The 16,890-nt window shown below is 47.0% G+C and overlaps 1 protein-coding gene across 1 annotated transcript in view; it reads left to right on the top strand.

Annotated features, from left to right (window-relative positions):
* The window catches only part of alpk3a (alpha-kinase 3a), a 100,314-nt gene that overhangs the window by 7,553 nt on the left and 75,871 nt on the right, over window positions 1-16,890 (top strand). The window contains exons 3-4 of the mRNA XM_072493084.1: window positions 7,806-7,927; window positions 14,887-15,004. Coding sequence (XP_072349185.1) covers window positions 7,806-7,927; window positions 14,887-15,004 — 240 coding nt within the window. The remainder of the gene's footprint in view (window positions 1-7,805; window positions 7,928-14,886; window positions 15,005-16,890) is intronic.

The raw sequence follows: 16,890 nt of genomic DNA on the forward strand, positions 1-16,890 counted from the left end.
CTTCAGACTTCTGTACCTTCTGCCTGATGGAAGGGTCTGGAAGAGGGCAAAGCCTGGGTGGGAGGGGTCTCTGATAATGCTGTCTGCCTTCCTGAGGCAGCGAGAGGTGTAGACAGAATTAATGTGGGGGAGCAAGCTTGTGTGATGCGTTGGGCTGAGTTCACCACAACTCTGCAGTTTCTTGCGATCTTGCACCGAGCAATTGCCGTACCAGGCTGTGATGCAGCCGGATAGGATACTCTCTGTGGCACATCTGTAGAAGTTGGTGAGAGTCGATGCAGACATGCTGAATTTCTTTAGCTTCCGTAGGAAGTAGAGACGTTGTTGGGCTTTCTTGGCTGTTGCATCAACGTGAGTGGACCAGGACAGACTGTTGGTGATGGTGACCCCCCCAGGAACTTAAATCCATTACAATTCTCTCACGGCCTCAAAAGACACAAAATGCCTTCCCAATCCCATCCTTGAGGTCCTTCTACCGAACAGAATGTGATGCTGTTGGCCAGTCTACAGAACATGACACAGAACATTACCATTAGTAAAATCTTTACGGCAGTTGTAACTTGCGCCATTCATTTTGTTTCTCTCTCCCCAGGGCGTTTGACTTCGGGAAAATAAGTATTGATTGAAACATATAACAGTGTGCGACACAGCGGCACAATTCCCGGCTTGGGTCACTGTCTGCGCGGAGTCGGCACGTTCTCCCCGTGTCGGCGTGGGTTTCCTCCGGGTGCTCCGGTTTCCTCCCACATTCCAAAGTTGTCAGGTTGGGTGGACTGGCCATGCTAAATTGCCCCTTAGTGTCCAAAAGGTTAGATGGGGTTATGGGGGATGGGTTGGGGGGGTGGTGGGGATAGGTAGGGAGAGCGTCAATGCAGACTCGATGGGCCAACTGGCCTCCTTCTGCACTGTGGGGATTCTATCCTTCTCTGAAAATTTACCTCGACCTCACTGATGGCCTTCTGATTGGTGCATCATTTCCATGGCGAATAAAGCGTGAATGCTCCTGTACTTTAACCTGGTGTCACCTGATGTAGGAACAGTGTCGTCACAGAGCTGATTATTTATGCTCATTGTGTCTGAGATGCCGCTCTCTTGTGTTAAAAACGCAGGGTATCCAATGGGCCTCAGCAGGGAATCTATAAGCATCCGCCAATCTACAGACTTCCCTAAACCAATAGGAGTTACCATTTCTGTTTAAGAGGCAGGCCACAGTTAGCAGAGCTCCATCTCGACAGCAGATTAATACACAGCACTGTGCGTCGTAGAATGTGAAACTTTGTAGGACAACGATTAGTTGAGGTGAATATCATCGATCCGGGGTTTTGAGGGGAAGTTAGGTGAGTTTTCCATTGTCCAGTGAAGCTCAGGATTTCCCAACGTATGCTCTTGGGGCGTAGTCAGAAGGGAGGTCAGGGGTCGTGACCCCTCACCCCCCAACAATCACTTTGCGGCTGGCAGGTTTTGTGTGTCAGAACCCCGTGAAAGCGGACTGCAAATACATGACTCCACAAGCTTTCCGATTCTCGATCATGACTGTGGCCGTCACCGCTGTTGTATTGTATATACTGCATACAAGGGTATTACGGTAAGGCCCCTGTACTATAGGTACGGGGGTAGATTCCTGCCTGCTGGCTCCGCCCAGTAGGCGGAGTATAAATGTGTGTGCTCTCCGAACTGTAGCCATTTCGGCGGCAGCTGTAGGAGGCCACACATCTCTGTGTAATCATCGAGAGTAACACATCTACTCTCGTCTGGCCGTAGTTGATAGTGCATCAGTGACTGAGCTTCAGTTGTGAATCTGTTGCCCGCACCCTCAATCCTTCGAAGTTGTGCTGCTCCTTTGTGAAGTTCTGCGTCCCAATTTTTCCCTGAAGCCTTTCTTACCGAAGATGTTGGGTTGGATTCTCCTTACCCCAGCTGCATTGTTTCCTGGCAGCGAACTGTTCGGGGTGGCGGGATTCTCTACCCGCTGTGGGTCAATGAGATTTCCCATTGAAGTCACCCCCATGCCACGGGGAAACTGGCAGGCGGGGGCGCACTGCCCTCAGGAAAAGGGAACCATTATCATCTCTCTCGATGTTATTTTGGCCACATTTCAAAACAGGTAAAGAAAAAGGCAACTATTTTTATAAGATTAAAAATTCTGGAAAGTATTCAGCTGGATTCAGTGCACCTTGGCACAAGAAATGGAGTTAAAGATTCAGAACGATGGCCGTTCATCAGAACCCTCTTTCAGGCCTGCAGAAAGGTCACTATTAGCTCTGCGGCTCTCGCGACCAAAACTGCCGGGCCTGCTGATCGTTTTCCAGACTTTTCCGGCACCTTGTCCTGTTTCAGCTGAATTTGAATTTGATTTTGTTTTATTGTCACGTGTACCGAGGTACAGTGAAATGTATTGTTCTGCGTACAGTCCAGACAGATTGTTGCATACAAGAGAAATAGGACGTACGATAGATACACAATGTAAACACATAAGCACAGACATCAACATCGGGTGAAGCGTACGGAGTGTAGTACTACTCAGTAGAGAAGTTGTGTGGAGAGATCAATTCAGTCCATAAGAGGGTCATTCAGGAGTCTGGTAACAGTGGGGAAGAAGGTCTTTTTGAACCTGTTAGCGCGTGTTCTCAGACCTTTGTATCTCCTCCCGAAGGAAGAGGTTGGAAGTGAGAATAACCAGTGGGAGGGGTCTTTGATTATACTGCCCGCTTTCCCCAGGCAGCGGGAGGTGTAGATGGAGTTAATGGATGGGAGGCAGGTTCGTGTGATGGACTGGGCAGTGTTCACGACTCTCTGTATTTTCTTGCGGTCCTGGGCCGAGCAGTTGCCATACCAGGCTGCGACGCAGCCGGATAGGATGCTTTCTATGGTGCATCTGTAAAAATTGGGTAAGAGTCATTCTGAGTCAATGTGGACATGCCGAATTTCCTTAGTTTCCTGGGGAGGTCTTCGTCGTAGCGTTGACGTGGGTGGACCAGGGCGGATTGTTGGTGATGTGCACAACTGGGAATTTGAAGCTGTCGACCATCTTCACCTCGGCCCCGTTGATGCAGACAGGGGTGTGGAAGACACTTCGCTTCCTGAAATCAAGGACCGGCTCCTTAGTTTTGCTGACATTAAGGGAGAGGTGGATTCAGGGTTCATAATTCAGACAGCACCAAGTATCCTAACGCTGTCAGATTTGCGGTAAGACCCCAACTTGTCATCGGTACCTTTTTGGGAAGGAAACCTGTATCGTTAGATACACGTGACTCCTGTCCTGCACATGGTTAACTCATAAAAGCCCGCTGAAGTGGTCCAGCAAGTTATCAACCAGGAATGGGTGATAATTGCCAGCGTTGCCAGTGGTGCCCAATTCGTGAGAATTAGTTCAAAAAGTTTAAGAAAACGTTTAAGGGCAGCATGGTAGCATGGTGGTTAGCACAATTGCTTCACAGCTCCAGGGTCCCAGGTTCGATTCCTGACTTGGGTCACTGTCTGTGCGGAGTCTGCACGTTCTCCCCGTATGTGCGTGGGTTTCCTCCGGGTGCTCCGGTTTCCTCCCACAGTCCAAAGATGTGCAGGTTAGGTGGATTGGCCATGCTAAATTGCCCTTAGTGTCCAAAATTGCCCTTAGTGTTGGATGGGGTTACTGGGTTACAGGGATAGGGTGGAGGTGCGGACCTTGGGTAGGGTGCTCTTTCCAAGAGCCGGTGCAGACTCGATGGGCCGAATAGCCTCCTTCTGCACTGTAAATTCTATGATTCAACACTAAATTGAAACAAAGAACTCACGAAACAAAGCAACAGATCCCCTGTGGGTATGTAAGGTCATCCTGATCAATGGTACTCTATTCTTCAGCGCACGACATCGGCGGATCGATTCCTGTACACGTTCCACCCGTAGTCTGTGCCAGCTGTAAGTGCTGGGAGGCCATTGGGCACTAAATCCCAAGATGGTTCTGGCTGAGGAAGACCATTGGGCCCATCTTCGCTCATCGATCCTGCCAATCATTTGCTCCATTTGTGACAGTGATGACCCTCCGAAAGGACTTCAGAGGCCGTAAAGCACTCTGGGACGTCCTGAGGTTGCGATAGCCGCAACAAAGGGCGGAATGTTCTTGCCTCCCCCGCCACGGGAACCATCACGGCGGAACGGGATAGTGGATGGGCCCGACAAAGGTCCATTGACTTTGGGTGGGAATTCCCCGCCTGGTCCTTTCAGTCTGCTTCCCCCATCATGCCTCTATTGATCGTTTCCTTAAATTATTCCAGGGTTTCCACCTCCGCCACTCTATCTGGGAATGTTAGTCATTCTTCGTGTGAAGAATTCCCAGCCTTAAATTTACTACGGTCACTTGTTTTATCAAGGCCTATTTTACCATTCTCTGTAATTTATCATGGAATCCCCACAGTGCAGAAGGAGGCCATTCGGACCTTCGAGTCTGCACCGAACCTCTGAAAGAGCACCCTCCCTAGGCCCACTCCCCCGCCCTTTCGATGTAACCCCACCAAATCTTTGGACAGTAAGGGTCAATTTTTAGCGCGGCCAATCCACCTAACCTGCACATCTTTGGTCTGTGGGAGGAAACCGGAGCACGAGGAGAAGGTTCAAACGTACCACGGCAGTGAGCTCTCACATTGTGGAGAACCTCAGTGCCATTATAGGGGCAAGCTGCTCGAATCGGACTGTGTGGTGACACACTGGGACACTGCAGTGTGGAGACCGGGAATCTACTGTCCCCCCCCCCCCTGACCATTGTCCTGGAGCTGCCAGTAGTCTTCAGGGCACTGGCGTGGTCCCAGGGTTTAGCATGGTTGGACATCCCAGCTCCCTAAATACATATAATTAAAAAAAGCTGCCTTGCCAGTAACAGCCTGGCTAGGCCGCGCGCAGACTGAGGCGCCCTGAACATGGTGCAGGCAGTGTCCAGGGCAGCCCGTTTTTCTGAAGGGCCTCTGTTTGCATGGGCACGTGGGGGGGGTCTGTTCCCTCACTTTCAGCTTTGTCAATACGGCAGTCGGCCCACTCCTGCCAGGGCACCACGCCCTCCTCGCCAGGATTGGATACCCTGGGTCACAGGTTGCAACATCAGCAGGTTTCTCGGCCAATGGGTTTGTGACATTACACGAGCTATCTGGTGGGCTGTTTCGGCCTCCACAGTGGCGAACATCGTCATGGGTGGGATGGGAATGTTTGGAGAGCGGCCAGAAGTCAATTGGGCCCGATTTTCAGCTACTGCCCCCAACGATGCCCGGAATGGGAAAATCCCGGCCATTGTACTCCCTTGATTATGATGAATGGGGTGATGCCTTTTCAAAATAGCAGACGCAGGAATGTTACACCATGAAGGTGTGGATTATTATATTATCTTCAGCTGTCAACAGTGGCGCAGTTGGTCCTGCTGTTGCCTCTGAACTGCAAGGCTTCGGGTTCAAGCCCCACTCCAGGGCTTGACTGCAGAAATCCAAGGCTGTCACTCCAGTGCCCGACGGAGGGAGTGCAGCTCTCTTGCAAGTGTTGCCCTCTGGGTGAGTTGACAGCCTCAGGCCCCACCTGTCCTCTCAGGTGTAAAAGATCACCTGGCCCCATTTTGAAGACAAGCAGGGTTTTGGTCAAGATTGGTCCCTCAGTGGGCGTTACGGTGACACAGTGGCTAGCACTGCTGCCTCACGGCGCCGCGGACCCAGGTTCGAATCCCAGCCCCGGCTCACGGTCCGTGTGGAGTTTGCACATTCTCCCCGTGTCTGCGTGGGTTTCACCCCCACAACCCAAAGATGTGCAGGGTAGGTGGATTGGCCACGTTAAATTGTCCCTTAATTGGAAAGAAATAGATTGGTCCCTCAAGAAACAGTACAAAAGCACATTATCTGCTGATTGGGCAGGGTGGTTTGTGGGATTTTGCTGTGGGTAAATTGGCCGCTGTAGTTTTCTGCATTGCAACAGTGATGACAGTTCAAAAATACTTCACCGGCTGTGACGTGCTTTGAGGCGTCTATAAATGCAAGTCATTTTTTGTGAAGGGAATGTATCCATTAATCTATACAGATGTCGCCTTAACCCACCAATAAGATTACAGTGCCTAACTCACTCCCATGGATTCATCACGTTAGTTACATCGATTAAATTTAAACCCATTATTATTCGCATCCACTCTTTTTTTTTAACCTGTAAACTGTCCGTACCCATCGATTAGTTTGCAATTTTTAACTTGCATCCCTGGAGTCAGCATTCACAATCTTGGTCCGCTCATTTTTAAAATCCTTTCACAAATTGTGCTTGTCGCTGGCTAGGCCAGCATTCACTGCCCATCCCCAATTGCCCCTTGAGAAGGTGGCGGTGAGCTGCCTGCTTGAACCGCTGCAGTCCCTGAGGTGTAGGTGCACCCACTGTGCTGTTAGGAAGGGAGTTCCAGGAATTTGACCCAGCGACAGTGAAGGAACGGAGCTATATTTCCCAAGTCAAGGTAGTGAGTGGCTCGGAGGGGAACCTCCAGGTGGTGGGGTTCCCATGTCTCTGCTGCCCTTGTTCTTCGAGATGGTAGTGGTCTTGGATTTGGAAGGTGCTGCCGAAGGAGCCTTGGTGAGTTGTAGCAATTCATTCTGTAGATGGTCCGTACGGCTGCTACTGTGCGATGATGATGGAGGGAGTGAAAGTTTAAGGCGGTTGATGGGGTCCCAAACAAACAGGCTGCTTTACCCTGGTGGTGCCGAGTTTTTGGAATCTGTCAGTGGTGGGTAGTCTGGGGAATTCTTGCTATGATTTTCACTGACATAAGAAATGTTTTTATGATTCAATTTAAACCTTAACTTGGCCAGATCGACCTTGCACATATAGGTCAATGTAAAAACAGTGATGGCAAAATTATGTATTTTCATTTGTAATGAATTATGTCCTTTTGATAAAAAGAGACATGCTGTCAAAGTTTTTCATCTTGTACCCATCAGGACAGATGTAAGAAATTTCAAAGGAACAATTTAGAACCTAGAACATACAGTGCAGAAGGAGGCCACTGGCCCCATCAACCCATTTAAGCTCTCACCCCCACCCCAGCCCCGTAACCCAATAACCCCTCCTAACCTTTTTGGTCACTAAGAGCAATTTATCTTGGCCAATCCACCTAACCTGCACGTCTTTGGACTGTGGGAGGAAACCGGAGCACCCGGAGGAAACCCACGCAGACACGGGGAGAACGTGCAGACTCCACACAGACAGTGACCCAGCGGGGAATCGAACCTGGGATCCTGGCGCTGTGAAGCCACAGTGCTATCCACTTGTGCTACCGTGCTGCCCAAGTTTAATAATCCTTCGCTGAACTGCTTCCAATGCATTTAAATCTTTCCTTAAAGAACAAAACTAATACTGTACAGAATACTCCAGATGTGGTCCCCCCAATGCCCCGTACAACTGAGGATAAGATCTCTAATTTTGTATCTAATTCCCCTCACGGTAAACGATAACATTCTGTTAGCTTTCCTAATTACTCGCTGTACCTGCTTCCATGCATTGGGACATCGAAACCCTCTGAATCTCACAGCTCATTTAGATAATAAGCTTCCTTTATATTCTTCCTGCCAAAATGGACAATTTCACATTTTCCCACATTATACTATCTTTGCCAGATCTTTGCTCACTCGCTTATCCTATCTCTGTCCCTTTGTAGGCTCCTTATGTCCTCTTCACAATTTACTTTCCTACCCAGCTTTGTGTTGTCACAAATTTCTACTGCATGAAAAATATTCTGTATTAACTGTTCAAAAGGGTTAAAATTGGATTTTACTCTGATATTTAGGAAGAATATCTTGATCATTATCTTTTCTCTTCAGGCAAACGTTTTGCAGCATAATTGCTCAGATAACCGAAGAGACCCAGCCAGGTTTTGAAGCCACACTTAAATGTCACGCAGTATCTGACAATTCTGATGTCAAGTTTACCTGCATTGTGACAGGTAATTATATGGGAACTCAGTTATGTTCTTTGATGCAGGCATGTGATGTTGAATGGTTTTGTGTGCCAAATAAGCTTTTATCTTTCTGATCAAAACATTATCTGTGCAGCTTGCATAGTGCAGGCCGTGCAGTAAGGTGCCACAAGCTCGATGCCAGTTTTCAGAGCAAGGCCCACAAGACGAAGGCTACATTTGAATATTCAGAGGGCTCCAGCCTATGGTGTTCAATGGGGAGACCCTGGATTGAATCCCAGTATTGAGCATGCAAACCAAATGCTAGAATCTCACATTGATAATCAGGAGACCGAGCTCGAGCTGTTCCCTACTGTTTCGGAGATAGGCCAGCAGAGGATTTGTCTTGTGCTTATGACATAGAACCTCAGGGAGCTCACAAGTAACATGTCTGAACTCAAATACCAATCGCTAGCATTGCCCAAGAGCTCAATTCGTCTTTGGCTATTCCATATTTACATAGAAACAAAGAAAATAGAAGCAGGAGGCCATTCGGCCCTTCGAGCCTGCTTTGCCTTTCATTATGATCATGGCTGATCATCAAGTTCAATACCCTGATCCCGCCTTCCCCCATATCCCGTGATCCCTTTAGCCCCGAGAGCTGTATCCAATTCCTTCTTGACATTACTCAATGTTTTGGCCTCATCTACTTTCTGTGGGAGTGAATTCCACAGATTCACCGCTCTCTGGGTGAAGAAATTTCCCCTCACCTCAGTCCTAAAAGGTTTACCCCTTATCCTCAAACTCTGACCCCTAGTTCTGGACTCCCCCACCATCGGGAACATTCTTTCTGAATCTACCCTGTCTAATCCTGTTAGAATTTTGTAAGTTTCTATGAGATCCCCTCTCTCTCTTCTGAACTCCAAATTGATTTAATCTCTCCTCGTACGTCAGTCCCGCCGTCCCGGGAATCAGTCTGGTAAACCTTCGCTGCACTCCCTCGAGAGCAAGAACATCCTTCCTCAGAGAAGGAGACCAAAACTGCCCACAATACTCCAGGTGTGGCCTCACCAAGGCCCTGTATAATTGCAGTAAAACATCTCTATTCCGATACTCAAATCCTCTCGCTATGAAGGTGAATTGGACATTCTGAATTCTCCCTCTGTGTACCCGAACAGGCGCCGGAGTGTGGCGACTAGGGGCTTTTCACAGTAACTTCATTGCAGTGTTAATCTAAGCCTACTTGTGACAATAAAGATGATTAATTATGACTGGGTTAGAAATGTCCTTCTCTAACTGGGTGGTTGGTGGTGTAAAGGTAATATCCCATGCTTAAGGATTCAGGTTAAATGTCACTGGAACATGGGTTCAATCCCCAGCTGACGGAATTTTAATTTAATGATTGAATCTGGAATTGAATGCCAGCCTCAATAATGGTGACCACGAAACCAGTATCCCATCTGTTCACTAGTGTTCGTTAGGGGAGGTAATCTGCCAACTTTACCTGGTCCGGCCTACAGGTGACTTCAACATACCATTTGCCTTCTTTACTGCCTGCTGTACCTGCGCGCTTACTTTCAGCGACTGATGCACGAGGACACCAAGGCCTCGCTGAATATCTACCTCTCTAAATTTACACCCATTCAAATAATAACCTGTGTTCCTATGTTATGGGCCAGGGTTTAGAGAACACCAAAGTATATCATGGAGTTCACCTGACCCACAACTTTTAATATATTTTGGTTATGGGGAACACAAGGGTCCACTCTCCAGGTGTGATGCAACAGAGATCTAAAGTATTTTAAAAACAAAACAATGTTTATTCTATGAATTCAGTTAACACTTTATAAACACACAGTAAACAGTGTATCAACTACCAACACTGATAATCCCCACAGATACAGTACTCTATAGGTAACCCTTAATAACTTTCCTAACAACATCCATAAGTCAAAGACAGCAGGTTTGAAATCTCTACAGAAAGCAGGTATCACTTTTAAATTATCAAGTGATCTGAACACTTTTTTAACATACAGAGAGAGAGAAACCCCAACGTCCTTGTAGTCTGAATACAGCTTTCAACTGAAAATAAAACTAAGACACACGGCAGCTTCTAGCTCCAAGTAAAAGATAGAATCACATTCCAGCTCCACGCACACAATGACATCACTGCAGCCATTTCATAAAACACACTTTTCTTAAAGGGACTCTCAGATGACACCTATTTTTTTGCTACCGAATTCACTGGCGTTGAATGACAAATACCCCAAATAGCAGCTAATTTGGAATATCTTACCTGTTACCAGGGTCTCACAATACTTCACAGCATAGGCATGATGGATCAGTTCCAAAGGAGGTCCTGGGAATATGTTGACACATGTGTTCGGGATGGGTTTGTGCAAACCATCAGGAGTTCACCATTATATAGTCCTCATTGTGGGGTATGAGTGTACATTCTCCCCGTGTCTGCGTGGGTTTCCTCCGGGTGCTCCGGTTTCCTCCCACAAGTCCCGAAAGACGTGCTGTTAGGTGAATTGGACATTCTGAATTCTCCCTCTGTGTACCCGAACAGGCGCCGGAGTGTGGCGACTAGGGGCTTTTCACAGTAACTTCATTGCAGTGTTAATCTAAGCCTACTTGTGACAATAAAGATGATTAATTATGACTGGGTTAGAAATGTCCTTCTCTAACTGGGTGGTTGGTGGTGTAAAGGTAATGTCCCATGCTTAAGGAGTCAGGTTAAATGTCACTGGGACATGGGTTCAATCCCCAGCTGACGGAATTTTAATTTAATGATTGAATCTGGAATTGAATGCCAGCCTCAATAATGGTGACCACGAAACCAGTATCCCATCTGTTCACTCGTGTTCGTTAGGGGAGGTAATCTGCCAACTTTACCTGGTCCGGCCTACAGGTGATTTCAGACCCATAGCAATTAACTGCCCACTAAATTAGTCTTGCACGCCACTCGTTTGTACCTAACTGAGACAGAGAAGTTGAACCAGGCAGATTGCAGTGGTCCAAGAAGGCAAATAATTAATACCTCCTCGAGGGCAATTATGGGGGGGGGCACTAAATGCTAGCCCAGCCAGAGACACCCACATCCTGTGAGAAGAATAAATAGGAATGGCAGCACAGATTTGACAGGCCATCTGGTCTATTCCCACTCCTATTTCTCGTGTTCTTGAAAGGGTCACCAACATCATATTAATTGATTCAAGAAAGTAGAGTAGTGTTTTTGCTTGAGGTGGCGTGAAGAGTGTGTCCTGAATTTGTTAACCATCCTACTTAGGCCCACAACCCCATCTGACCTGAACTTTCTTTGGACTGTGGGAGGAAACCGGAGTACCCAGAGGAAACCCATGCAGACATGGGGAGAACGTGCAAACTCCACACAGACCAAGGCTGGAATCAATGCATTGGCCATGCTAAATTGACCCTTTATGTCCAAAGGTTAGGTGGAGTTATAGGGTTACAGGTATACAGGCGGGGGATTCGGCCTAGGTAGGGTGCTCTTTCAGAGGGTTGGCGCAGCTCAATGGGTTGAATGGTTTCCTTCTGCACTGTAGGGATTACATGATCTCTGATGTGGAATCTCCAATCCTCTGGCCTTTAGAGCTAAGAGAGAAGTCACCACGCTGACACCTATGAATCATAGGATCAATGCGTGGCCTAACGATGTAGTGCATTTATTCAGTGCAAGATAACATAGTGAGATTTATCAGAGTACAATGTGATCTCTTAAGTAGATGATTGACCAAACGGCTATTTATATTGCAATGATTTAATAATGATCTGCTGTACGTTCGCTTCTGGAACGTTGATGTCTCAAACACAGCCATTATTCTGGGTTGGCAATGTTTCAAATGGAACAAATGAGCTCGAGGATGGACAGAAAGGTGGACTGTTATCTGTTAGCCCCAGAGGTCTGAGAGCAACATTTGAGATTGAAAATTAAAATGCAGCTCTGAAAAACAACTGGACCTGTTTTTGAGACTCTGTGATGGCTCCTGTCTCAGTTTACAGTCTTGTACAATGGCAAAAACGTTATTTATATTTTATTTTTGGAACACGCCACATGACCTGCATGCACAGGGACGAAACCTGGAGAGACATTTGAGCCGAAACGAGTGGTCGTTGCATGATCACATGAATGATCCCCCACATTGAAGGCTCCCGGCTCCAGGTTCTCCTGCCGTAGCTCTCGGATGTTTGCCAGTAGCCCCCTCCCCCACCAAGTTTGAGAAGCTTTCAGCAATGTGCCCGTGAGAGAAAACGTGCTTGTCGCTGCGATAAACCAGACCCCCGCAAAGTCAAACGCACGAGGGAAACTCTCTCTGAGCACAGGAAAATCAGGCCTGGCGGAGGGCCCGAGGAGCCAACAAAATGAACCAATTAAAAATCAGGCTGTCTTCCCCGTCCCTCCCCCTCCCCCCTCAGGTAGGCCCTGTGATGTTGACTGTTCCCTTTTAATATTTTCCCCTGGTAATGGTGCTCAATGATCAATAAACTATAGGACAACGTCAGTAATCAGTGTCAGCTGTGGCTCAGTGTTTAACACTCCTGCCTCGCAGTCGGGTATGGCGTGTTGAAGGCCCACTCCAAACACCTGAGCACAGCAATCCAGTGCGACACTGAGGGAGTGCACGGCACTGTCAGTCTCCATCCTTCGAGCCCCCGTCTGTCCTGTCAGGTGGATAGCAGACACGCACGGCGGTATCTCAAGAGAAGAACGCCTGAATTCTCTTGGTGTTCATAAGAACATAAGAACTAGGAGCAGGAGTAGGCCATCTGGCCCCTCGAGCCTGCTCCACCATTCAATGGGATCATGGCTGATCTTTTTTGGACTCAGCTCCACTTTCCGGCCCGAACACCATAACCCTTAATCCCTTTATTCTTCAAAAAACTATCTATCTTTATCTTAAAAACATTTAGTGAAGGAGCCTCAACTGCTTCACTGGGCAAGGAATTCCATAGAATCACAACCCTTTGGGTGAAGAAGTTCCTCCTAAACTCAGTCCTCAATCTATTTCCCCTTATTTTGAGGCTATGCCCCCTAGTTCTGCTTTCACCCACCAGTGGAAACAACCTGCCCGCATCTATCCTATCTATTCCCTTCATAATTTTATACATTTCTATAAGATCCCCCCCCCGCATCCTTCTAAATTCCAACAAATACAGTCCCAGTCTACTCAATCTCTTCTCGCAATCCAACCCCTTCAGCTCTGGGATTAACCTAGTGAATCTCCTCTGCACACCCTCCAGCGCAAATATGTCCTTTCTCAGGTAAGGAGACCAAAACTGAACACAATACTCCAGGTGTGGCCTCACTAACACCTTATACAATTGCAGCATAACCTCCCTAGTCTTAAACTCCATCCCTCTAGCAATGAAAGACAAAATTCCATTTGCCTTCTTAATCACCTGTTGCACCTGTAAACCAACTTTTTGCGACTCATGCACTAGCACACCCAGGTCTCTCTGCACAGCAGCATGTTTTAATATTTTATCATTTAAATAATAATCCCTTTTGCTGTTATTCCTACCAAAATGGATAACCTCACATTTATCAACATTGTATTCCATCTAACAGACCCTAGCACATTCACTTAACCTATCCAAATCCCTCTGCAGACTTCCGGTATCCTCTGCACATTTTGCTTTACCACTCATCTTAGTGTCGTCTGCAAACTTGGACACATTGCACTTGGTCCCCAACTCCAAATCATCGATGTAAATTGTGAACAATTGTGGGCCCAACACTGATCCCTGAGGGACACCACTAGCTACTGATTGCCAACCAGAGAAACACCCATTAATCCCCACTCTTTGCTTTCTATTAATTAACCAATCCTCTATCCATGCTACTACTTTACCCTTAATGCCATGCATCTTTATCTTATGGAGCAACCTTTTCGGTGGCACCTTGTCAAAAGCTTTCTGGAAATCCAGATATACCACATCCATTGGCTCCCCGCTATCTACCGCACTGGTAATGCCCTCAAAAAATTCCACTAAATTAGTTAAGCATGACCTGCCCTTTATGAACTCATGCTGCGTCTGCCCAATGGCACAATTTCTATCCAGATGCCTCGCTATTTCTTCCTTGATGATAGATTCCAGCATCATCCCTACTACCGAAGTTAAGCTAACTGGCCTATAATTACCCGCTTTCTGCCTACCTCCTTTTTTAAACAGTGGTGTCACGTTTGCTAATTTCCAATCCGCTGGGACCACTCCAGAGTCTAGTGAATTTTGGTAAATTATCACTAGTGCGTTTGCAATTTCCCTAGCCATCTCTTTTAACACTCTGGGATGCATTCCATCAGGGCCAGGAGACTTGTCTACCTTTAGCCCTATTAGCTTGCCAGAATTAGAAACTATCACGCAGAAGGAGGCCATTCGGCCCATTGAGTCGCCACCAGACCTCAGAAAGAGCACCCTACCTTGGCCCACTCCCCCCCGCCCTATCCCTGTAACCCCACCTAACCTGCTCACCATTGAACACTGAGGGGCAATTTAGCGTGGCCCATCCACCTAACCTGCACATCTTTGGCCTGTGGGAGGAAACCGGAGCCCCCGGAGGAAACCCACGCAGACACGGGGAGAAAGTGCAGACTCCACACAGACAGTGACACACGCCGGGAATCGAACCCCGGTACTTGGTGCTGTGAGGCAGCAGTGCTAACCACTGTGCCACCATCCTGCCGAACGCTTAACTCTCAACCGATGCCTTAAAACTCCCCCAGAGATAATCTGCTTATTGTTGTGCGTGGGATCTTGCTGTGCATCATTTCTACATCACAACAATGAGTACATTTCAAAAGTTTTTAAAGCACTTTGGGATACCCTGAGGTTGTGAAGGGCTCCAGTGATCGAGAACACATGGCCCCGGGTATTTTGGGGCCTGTTTATTTTCTTCACCATGGTGTAACATAGGTTGGGACACATGTCTTGGGATATGTTTATGTGGCATGGGGATTAACTTCAATGCATTCCGTTGCTAGGTCACCCAGCGCCAGAGATCACGTGGTACAAAGATGACAAGGAGATGGACCGATACTGCGGCCTTCCCAAGTATCAAATTTTCCGCCACGGAAAGAAGCACTCACTTCACCTGTACAAGTAAGTAGCGGACAGCAGCGGAGGTGTTTGGTAACGTCACTGGACCAGCAAACCCCACAACGGGATTGAAAGCTAGCCTCAGTGATGATGACCACGATGACCAATTGTGGCATAGACCTCATCACATTCGGGAAGGAAATCTGCCATCCTTACCTGGTCTGGCCTACAGGTGACTCCTGACCCACAGCAATGTGGTTGTTTCCGAACTGCCTTCTGAACTGGCCCAGCAAGCCCCTCAGTTCATGGTCACTTAGGGATGGGCAACAAGTACTGGCCTTGCCAGCGAAGCCCACGTTCCCAGAAACAATACATTTTTAGAATGGAAAAGGAAGATGTGTGGAAGTTTTGAAGAGGAGCCAAACTACAGATGTATAATTTGAATGTGGGGACCAAATGTGATATTTCCAAGTTCGCGCATGTACAAAGCTAGACAAGAAAGTGTGTTGAGAGGAAGATGTAAAGCAACTACAGGAAGATTTGTGTGAGTGGACAAGAACATGGCAGATGGAATATAATGTGGAAAGATGTGAGGTGATCCACTTTGATAGAAGAAACAGAAGTGCAGAGTATTTCTTAAATGGTAAGAAATTAGAAAATGTAGATGTACAAAGGGACCTGGATGTCTTTGTCCATAAGTCACTGATGGCAAACATGCAGGTGCAGCACGCAATTAGGAAGGCTAATGGAATGTTAGCCTTTATAAATAACAAAGAACAATACAGCACAGGAACATGCCCTTCGGCCCGCCAAGCCTGCACCGGTCATGATACCACCCTTGGCCAAAACTCTAAAAGAACAAAGCAACTTTATCACAAGAGGATTTGAGTACAGGAGTAGTGAGTTCTTGCTTCAATTGTATAGAAGCTTGGTTAGACCGTACATGGAGTACTGTGCACAGTTTTGGTCCCTTCCCTTAGACAGGATATTATTGCCATAGAGGGAGTACAACAAAGTTTCACCAGACTTGTTCTGGGTATTATGTGCCAGGGTTTAGAGAACATCAAAGTATATCATGGAGTTCACCTGACCCACAACTTTTAATACATTTTGGTTATGGGGAGCACAAGGGCCCACATTACAAGTGTGATGTAACAGAGATCTAAAGTATTTTAAAACAAAAACAATGTTTATTCTGTGAATCCAGTTAGCATTTTATAAACACACAGTAAACATCTTATCAACTATCAACACTGATAATCCCCATAGATACAATACTCTAGAGGTAACCCTTAGTAACTTTCCTAACAACATCCATAAGCCAAAGACCCTTTTTAACAAAGACAGCAGGTTTGTCTTCCTTACAGAAACAGGTATTACTTTGAAATCATCAAGTGATCTGGAGACATTCTTTAACATTCAGAGAGCGAGACCAAAATACACCTTGGTTTGAATGCAGCTCTCCAACCGAAAACGAAACTAAAACTCAGAGCCAAAAACAGCTTCCAGCTCAAAACGAAAGTAAAAAGCCGAGCCAGAACCCAGCTCCACCCACACAATGACATCACTGCAGCCACTTGAGAAGACAAACATTTCTTAAAGTGACATTCCCATGAAACGGTTAAGGCGGGACTGTCTTATGCAGAGAGACTGGGCAAACTGAGTTTGTGTTCTCCAGTGTTTCGAGGAATGAGAGGTGATCTCATTGAAACCTACAAGATACTTAAAGGAGTAGACAGGGTAGGTACAGGTTAGATGTTTCCTTTGGTCAGGGAGTCTAGAAATGGGGTACAATGAGATGAGGAGAAATTTCTTTACACAGAGGGTGGTAAATGTTTGGATTTCTCTATCCCAGAGGCTGTGGAAGCTCAGTCACTGAGTATATTTGAAGCAGAGATTGACAGATTTCTGATTGACACTACCTGAAAGAGTTATGGGAATAGTGGATG

The sequence above is a fragment of the Scyliorhinus torazame genome, chromosome 30 (genome assembly GCF_047496885.1).
Source record: "Scyliorhinus torazame isolate Kashiwa2021f chromosome 30, sScyTor2.1, whole genome shotgun sequence".
Classification (NCBI taxonomy): Eukaryota; Metazoa; Chordata; class Chondrichthyes; order Carcharhiniformes; family Scyliorhinidae; genus Scyliorhinus; species Scyliorhinus torazame.